This window comes from Carlito syrichta, unplaced genomic scaffold, assembly GCF_000164805.1.
Source record: "Carlito syrichta isolate Samal-C Ts95f unplaced genomic scaffold, Tarsius_syrichta-2.0.1 Scaffold315088, whole genome shotgun sequence".
In the NCBI taxonomy this organism is placed as follows: domain Eukaryota; kingdom Metazoa; phylum Chordata; class Mammalia; order Primates; family Tarsiidae; genus Carlito; species Carlito syrichta.
Window position 1 is genome coordinate 184,405 of NW_007259184.1, and position 9,284 is coordinate 193,688.

At 34.8% G+C, this 9,284-nt stretch overlaps 1 protein-coding gene across 1 annotated transcript in view; it reads left to right on the forward strand.

Moving 5' to 3' along the window:
* The first annotated feature begins 4,521 nt into the window (after window positions 1-4,521).
* The window catches only part of LOC103274880 (cytoskeleton-associated protein 2-like), a 22,405-nt gene continuing 17,642 nt past the window's right edge, over window positions 4,522-9,284 (forward strand). The window contains exons 1-4 of the mRNA XM_021706050.1: window positions 4,522-4,595; window positions 4,707-5,560; window positions 6,016-6,220; window positions 8,558-8,728. Coding sequence (XP_021561725.1) covers window positions 4,593-4,595; window positions 4,707-5,560; window positions 6,016-6,220; window positions 8,558-8,728 — 1,233 coding nt within the window. The 5' untranslated portion in view covers window positions 4,522-4,592. The remainder of the gene's footprint in view (window positions 4,596-4,706; window positions 5,561-6,015; window positions 6,221-8,557; window positions 8,729-9,284) is intronic.

Here is a 9,284-nt window from a genome sequence, read left to right on the forward strand (position 1 = left end):
CTTTGTTCCACACATGAGAAAACAGAAGCAAGAAATCCTCGACTCACCCTATTCTGGTAAACGAGACAGAACCTGGGATCTGGTGTCTCATCTCTACCATGTGGTTTCTTAAAGTTTTGCTTTCGGTGGAAAATGATGTTCTCCGGGTTTTCACAAACAGTAGAGAATGGGATTCTGATGCATTGTGGTTGTGGGGAACTTTAATGGTAACAATCTCTTGTTAATAGACTTTTTTCTCAAAGGCAATGCTGCACTGGGGAATTTTATGTTATATAGAAGATGTGACCTAAAGTGGATCGTATTCGAAGTAAAATCTTCATTTAGTCAGTAATATTTATTTGATGATTATTGGGCATTTTAACTAATGTTGACTTGTAGCTATTTCCTTTTATTATTTACAGCAAAGAAGGAACAAGGAACATATGTTAAGAGGCAAAACATTTATTGTTACCAAAAAAAGTCCAGATAGTATCCAGGTGAGGTCAAATTTATTTCTGTAGTATTATGTCAGAGCTCTCCAATAAAAATGTGAGCCACATCTGTAATTTTAAATTTTCTAGTAGCCACATTTAGAACGTTTTTTAAAAAGATAAAATGAAATTTAATAACATTTTATTTAAGCTAATGTATCCCCAGTATTATCATTTCAACTTGTAATAGTAAAAAACTACTGAGATATTATTTGCATTTTTAAAATATAACATCTTAAAATGTGGTATGTAGTTTACAATTTCAGCACATCTCAATTTGTACTGTCCACTTTTAAAGTACTCAGTAGCCACATGTGGCTACTGGCTACTTTTTTTGCATGATACAGCATTAGATCATCATTTTCTATGTAAATTAATTCACAATCTAAGGAAAAAAACAATTTTAAAGCAAAGTGTGTATACAGACCAGATGATTGACTTATGCTTTGCATCATAAAAAGTCAGTGTTTTTGTAATTTAGCAAGGCTCTTTTATTTTATGAGGGAGTTCTGCAGGGAAGGGGTAGTGGCCCTCCCAAATGCTTAAAGAATTGAGATTATCTGTTGTAGTCTTAATCCTCCATAGAAATATTTTTATAATATTTTGTTATAATAGTACATAGTTGTAGCAGAAACAAAAACCCATGAAGGTAGATGAAGCAGAAAGTAAAAAGGTCTTCTCTCACTCTCTAGAGATAACCACTAATAGCATCTTTCAGGCTCTTTGCCTTTAGGAATGATAAGGACCTGGCTGGAATCTGTATGTCTGCTACTACAGCTGTGTAACCTGAGGCAAGTTATTTGACCTCTTTGAGTCTGTTTGCTTATAATATTAAAATGGGATAATAATACATGATTCTTGAGGACTAAATGAGATTAAGTGTTAGTATTTTGTTAATGATCTCTCTGGCATTCCGTACCAAGATTTGGTTCTTGGAATACATTGTTCTACTGGTTTCCTTAATTTTCTTCCAACATCATTGCCATCCTTATGAGTCAAAAAAAATAAATAATAAAAGTCTTGCTTTCATCTGCACTTCTTTATATTAGGTACTTTATTGATATATTTTGCCTTTATGAATATTTGATACCTTTCCTTATGGGAGAGAGTGGTTAAAATTAGCAATTCTGCTAATTTTTAGAAGATAGAGCTGACAGGACTTGGTGATGGATTAGGTGTGGGATATAAAAGAAAGAATGGAGTTAAAGATGATCCTGAATGTTCCAGAGTAAAGGAGGCTAAAGAGACATGACAACTAAATATAATACAGTATAAAGGACATTATTAGACCAATTGATACTAAAGTATGGACAGTAGGCTTAAGTGGTATATCAAGGTCAATTTATGAATTTAATGCTATGTACTATGGTTATGTAAGAGAATGTTCCACTTTTTAGGAAATATTTAGGGATAGGGACGACCTTAATTTACCTTCAAGTGGCTCAAGTAAAAATTGTACATACCCCACTCATACACATATTCAGAGAGTGGAAATGTTAATGCATATGGGATAAAATGTTATCAATAGGCAGGTCTGGCTAAAGGGTAAACAATCTTAGACCTATTTTTATTTTTGCAATTTTGTATAAGTTTAGCATTGTTTCCAAATAAAGTTTTTAAAATAATTTTTAACTTTAATAACTTGCTTTATCTTAGAATACACATTATCTGTCAATTAATTTTCTTATTTCTTGGCAGTTGAGGGAAACTGCCAGGGGAGGGAGGGGCACACCTCATCAACAAAGGTACTTGCATAATGAACATTTGCATACCTAACCCTAAACTGTACCCCACATTTTTTAAATTAAAAAAAAGAATTTTAAGCCGGGCTTGGTGGCTCAGCCTGTAATCCCGCGCCTTTGGGAGGCTGAGGTGAGTGGATTGCCTGAGCCCACGGGTTCGAGACCCGCCTGGGCAGGCGAGACCTCATCTCTACAATAAATCAAAAAATTAGCCGGTCGTGGTAGCGCGCGCCTGTAATTCCGGCTACTCGGAAGGCTGAGGCGGAAGGATCGCCGGAGCCCAGCAGGTCGAGGCTGCGGTGGCCGGGAGCGGCCACTGCACTCCAGTCTGGGTGACAGAGTGAGACTCCAACTCAAAAAAACAAAAAAAAGAATTTTAAATCTCTTATTTCTTTAAGACAAAAGGTGATCCTAGGTTTTTGGTTTGAATAACCGAGTGAATGGTAATACCATTTATTGAGATGGAAAAACTAAGGGAAAGTTGGGGGATCAGGAGTTCTGTTTTGACTGTGTTAAATTTGAGGTGCCAAGCAAACCTCATAGCAGAGATGTCAAATAGTTGTACGTCTGAAGTTCAGGGGAGAGGTTAGGACTGGAAACAAACACTTTGGCATTGTCAGTGTATAGATGATATTTATTTAAAACCTTAGGATGGAATGATATTACCAATAATCTTGGATAATATTTATTCAAAAGGACAATGACTCTCAACTGCTTGTTTAACTAAGGAATCCAACAGGGTCAGGAGTTTATAATACTCTTAAACATAATGGGAAGAAAAGAATATCCTGAAACTCTTGTGGCTTAAGTACTACATTTACTCCTTTCGGAATACAAAGGTTAATTTAAATATTACTTGAGCAGCAAATTATTAAATAAGACAACCAATATGAGTTGTACCTTTTCAAAATAGATAGATGTATTTTACAATCTCTAATGTGTGGGTATCCTAAAACTAATTTGTTCAGATAACCCTTCAAAGGACAGTTTTATAATAATAAGACATAATAAGATTATATATTTTCATGTAAGTCTCTACACTCGACAGGTAAGTAAGATGAGTTCTTCTTGTCATTCTGGGTTTTTTTTTTAGGGGGGATCAAGGAGCTGGCAGTTTAGTATACCCTGTTCAGTGACACATTTTGATGCTCCTTCACCATGATCAAAATGTGTGGTACAAGCTGTGTCAAAGTTCTACCCTTTCTGTAAGCTGACTAAGCAATTAGATGTGAAAGACAATGTAACCAAAATTATTCACTGTAAAGATACCAAATTTTGTCGATTATAAATTGCACATTTTTTTTTTCATATTTTAGCATGGTCTCTGAACTTGGGATCTGCCTTAGAATCAGTGGCCTGTCTAATTGACAGTATTTTTTCCTGTGTTTGTACTATGCAAAATTGTCATTATCACCTGCTAAGAGATTTCATGGCTTATAGTAGACAGATTATAGCTGTAAAAAATGATTCTAGGTCCAATTCTTGAGGAAGCGTTTGCTTTGGATAAATAGCCTAAATATAATACAACCTAGAAACTAAGGTTCGTATTTTTGACATATCTTAATTTAAATTAAGCTGTGAATGGCATATAGTAAATTTTGAATTTCTTTTGAGAGGGCTCTTTTTAAAAAAATTTTCGGCTGGGCTCAGTGGCTTAGCCTGTAATCCCACGCCTTGGGAGGCCGAGGTGAGTGAATTGCCTGAGCCCATGGGTTCGAGACCTGCCTGGGCAACTTGGCGAGACCTCCTCTCTACAATAAATCAAAAAAATTAGCCGGGCGTGGTAGTGCGCGCCTGTAGTTCCAGCTACTTGGAAGGCTGAGGGGGAAGGATCGCCGGAGCCCAACGGGTCAAGGCTGCAGTGGCCGAGAGCGACCACTGCACTCCAGTGTGGGCGACCAAGTGAGACTCCAAACCAAAAAAAAAAAAAAAAAATTTTTTTTCAGCGTAATACATCTGTAACTAACTACTTAAAACTAACCCAAGAAGGTATTGCTTACTAAAGGTCTTTTGAAAACTTGTTTGGACAAGTAGAAAAGAAGCGTTTGAAATAATATTATCAAGTATTTGCACATTCTATGGGGATAAAGTGTTAAGACTTTAAGAAAATATCTTTAAATTTTTTTATGCTGTAAAATTATTTTTTAAATTTTCTTGTGAAAAATTGCAACTCAACCTTGCTTCAATTTAAAATGTAAAATTATGAAGTCAGTTAATTGTTACTATCCCACTAATCTTCCTCCCCAAAAAGGAAACCTCCTTGGTACAAGATTAATTGATTGACATTTTGTTATTTTAATTTTTTAAGTAGTTAAAGGCCAGAGAGTGGTGACATCTAAGGATCGGGTTCAAGAAGGGACAGAAGTTCTGAAACTTAAAAATGGTAAGATACGGACACAGCACTCATAAATTGTCCTCTTTTCCCCTTTCCGTTTCCCAAATTCTGAAAGAAGTTAGTTCTGAAATACTGATTTGTCTTAAATAACTCCTCTAGGCTGGTAAAGAAAATGTCCCTAGACCTGCAGTGATCAAAAACAATACAATGGTGGAAGAAAACTGTATTCCTTTAAAATCTTCTAATGAACGAACCAATTCATCTGTAATAATTGATACATATAAATCTAAGAATAATAATCGAACTCTGCCAACCAAAGATGATCCCCAGAGTCAACATATGACATTAAACAAGGCATTTTACCTTAAAAAGAAAAGTATAAAGACACAGATGACTGCAGAAAAACCAAAACAAGATGCTACTGTGCCCAAGAAACCTGTACTTGGATTTTATCGTGGCCAAATTGTTCAGTCTAAGATTAATTCATTTAGAAAACCACTACAAGTCAAAGATGAGAATTCTGCAGCAACAAAGAAACATTCAGCTACTATCCCTAAAGCCACCAAGCCTCCCTATATAAACACCAGCAATATAACAGTGAAAAGTGATGGAGTCTCAAATATGACGGCTACTGCTACATTTGTGAGCACCACATCTCAGAACACACAACTTGTGCGACCTCCTATTAGAAGTCACAATGATACCCAGAACACCATGAAACAAGACATCAGAACCTCTGCCAATGTTACACTCCAGAAGGAGCCTCGTGAAAAAGAATTTTTACAATCAAAACCAGTTTTATCTGGTGTCAAAACCAGTTCTTCTCAGGACATAAAAAGAAATAAGGCACTATCAAGAAGCATAACATCTGAAATTGTAGCCAGGCCTGCTTCATATCCTAATACCAAACTGATAGAAAAATTCAAACCCATTGACCAGCAAAGATGTACTATAGTAAAAGTAACTGTTGATAGTAGATCAGCTCGGCCGAGAGAGACTGCAGAAGAGAGAAAGTAAGTAGATGTCATTTCCTTCATTTTTTTTCCCCTTAATTTTCAATATACTGTGTGTGGATTTGACTTGTAATTTTCTTGTATGTATTAAAATTTTCTCCATGATTTCTCTTCTGTCATATGCAGGCACAGTTATATTGTAAAACACTATGACCTAAAAGTTTTTGCATGTGAGTGTGTTTTATTAGGGTACTTTTAAAAATCTGCGTTAAATGCTTAATGATAATTGAGAAATAGTTTATAACCTCTCCATTTAGAAATGTATTCATGGAGTCTTTGAGCATATAATTGACCTTGATATGTTTAATACTTGTTTCTCTTCAGACTTGTGAACTATGTATATGCCACTAGTGTAGAACTACTTAAAGACCTGAAATATTTTTGAACTTTCCTCTATTTGACAGAGTTTTATCAGCAATATGAAAGTAATGTTTGTATACTGCTTCTAACTGTAGAACTTGTCTAAGTGAGTGGAAAACTGGCAAAGGGAGAGTGTTGAAAAGGCCTCCTCTCCCAATAGTTACCCAGTGTGAGTCTGAAGGACAAAATGAAAAACCAGTTGGGTCCTTTTGGACTACCATGGCCGAAGAAGATGAGCAAAGATTATTTACTGAAAAAGTACACAACACATTTTCTGAATGCCTGAAGCTGATCAATGAGGTAGTCTTTATATTTTTATAACATTTTATAGTTTGCAGATTACCTTCATTAACATTACCTCACTAGATTGTGTTGTCAATCTTTTTGGCCAAGTGATGTCAGTGATATTACGTTGACTTAACATTAACTGTGAGATTGTTTTCACAATTACTGAATTGTGAGATATACTGCTTCATTAATTTTGAGATTGTCAGTCTTTAATTTACTGCATTTTGCATTAAGTTGATATAAATATACAGATTGAATATCCCTTATCTAAAATGCATGGGACCAGAAGTGATTTAGAAGTTTTTTTGGACCTTGGAATATTTGCATATACATAATGAGATAGCTTGGGGATGGGACCCAAATCTAAACACGAAATTCATTTATGTATTATATACAGTTTATGCACATAGCCTAAAGGTAATTTTATACAATATCTTTAATAGTTTTGTGCATATGAATTGAAATTGGTATACCTTGAAACATCAGAAAGCAAAGGTATCCCTGAGTCAGCCACCCATGTTGACAATCTGGTTGTTTAGCATCACCGTCATTCTTGACTCTGAATTTAACATTACCAATAAGCGATCATTTTCTTAACGCTCATTCACACTTAAGTACTTAACAGTAAAAAAAAAAATTGACATGCCATTAATACAGTGAAAAACAGTGTTCAGGGTAACTAAGCAGCACAGCAGCATCACTAGAATGCCTGCATCACTTGTTACTCAACAACAGCAGGCTTTCAGTCTGTGTTTGTATTTAAAGGCTAATATATTTGTAGGTGAGAAGAAGGAGTTCAGGGACTAGGAAGTGGATCCTCTAGGGATGTGGAGGCATTCTGCTGGCTGGCTTTTTAAAATATTTTCTCCAGAATTACCTGCCTCATTAACAACAGTTTTTGTCTCTAGGAATCTCTTTAATTTTGTAAACCAACATGATTTCTCATTCTCTTATGAATATATGCTACTCTAGTCCTTCAATAAGCCCCATCGCCTTTTTCACCATGTCATATATAGGCACTTTTTCTGCCATTGCTAATGACGGTCATCTTTATTGTCATGATGCCACTCAAAAAGTTTTAGGTTTTAGAGCATTCCAAAATTAGATTTTGGATTTTCTTTTTTTGTAATTATTTTTTATTATTATTTTTATGTATTTATTTTAAGACGGGGTTTTGCTCTGTTGCCCAGGCCAGAATGCATAGCTCACTGCAGCTTCAAACTGACCTCAGGTAGTCCTCCCCTCTCAGCCTTCCAAAGTGCTGGATTACAGGCATGAACCACCACACCTGGCGGGGATTTGGGATTTCTCAAATGAAGGATGCTCAACTTAGTATCAAAGGAATAATTAGGTTTTTTTTGCCTGTGTTATAAATGCTATATTCCTCTATGATCTTAATATAGCATATGCTGGGATGGTATTTCACATCTAATACTTTGTTTCTTATATTTCTTCAATATATTTACAAATCATTTTTTCCACCCATTACATATTTTAAAACTAACAACACAAAAACTAACAATACAAATTACTATTCAAGTTACCTAAAATATTCTCAAACAAAATCTCATTTTTATCATGTCTTAAATTTATTGTGGAGCTTTGCTATTTGGACCAAAATCCTATGGCTTATAGACTCTAGAATATTTCCTTTATTTCCTGACTACTCTGTAATCTTGTTATGGCAACCCACTAATATCTAAGATCCGTAGCAAGACCAAATACAAGGTATTTCAAAACTTACACTACTCTTCATGAGCAGCTTTAAACCTTTTATGATTTTGAGGACCAGTGAAAATTACAATCAGGAAAACTCTAATTCTAATCTTATTTATTTTCAGTTGATTTTTTTTCTTTTGATACCATTGAATTTTCTGCCTTGCTATTTACTATATATAACTCTTATATAAACCATCAGATTCATTTTAACCTTAATAGCAAAACTCAACAAAGACTTAAGGGGAAAAAAAACCCCTCCAGCTATTCTTGCTTATAAACATTTGGTAGAAAGTATTAACAAATAGAGAAGATAAACATCAAGATCCAGTAAAGTGTTAGTCATTTTTTACTGACGTATTTTTTTTACTGATTTTTATTTTTTTTTACTGATAAATATCTCAGCTAATATTTTAGTTTTTGCTGCTATATGTTCAAGACTGATGATGTTTTTTTAGACATTCAAAGGAAGGTTGGAGTAAGGGAGATGAAACTAGGGAATGTTTTTATGAATATTTTTTCTATCAACTTTTTTTATCTTTGTCACTGATCTTTACTATAGTATGCTCAATTATTAATTGTTCATAATTTGTATGCTAAAAAAATCACACACATTATTTTTTCTTGTTTTAGGGATATCCAAAAGAAGAAATACTGACCACACTGAGCGACTTAATTAAAAATATTCCAGATGCCACAAAACTTGTTAAATATTGGATATGTCTTGCACGTATTGAACCAATCACAAGTCCTATTGAAAATATTATTGCAATCTATGAGAAGGCCATTTTGGCAGGGGCTCAGGTGAGATTAAAATTTACTGTTCTTTATTTTTTTCAAGTAAATTATTTATTTCAAAATCCACATCTTTGGAAGACTCTGCATTATTACATATTTGGTCCAGTTTTATATACTCCCTGGATACAAGAATTGATCATTGCAATGATAAACATTTAATGAGTACTTACTAGCAGCCAGGAATCAAGCAAAGGAGTGTGCTTTGTTTTTGGTACCTTTTGGCTAATCTCTCCAATTCCCCCACCCCAGTCTCTGACAACCACCATTTCACTCTGTGTCTATGACTTTGACTATTTTATGTTCCATATATAAGAGAGATCATATGGTATTTCTCTTCTGTGTCTGGCTTACTTCACTTAGCATAATGTCCTTCAAGGTCACCTATGTTGTTGCAAATGGCATGATTTTCTTTTAAGAGTAAATGATATTGCATTATGTATATGTGTGTGTGTGTATCACATTTTCTTAATCCAGTCATCTTTCTTTCTTTCTTTCTTTCTTTTTTGAGTTGGAGTCTCACTCTGTTGCCCAGACTGGAGTGCAGTGGCCGCTCCCGGCCACC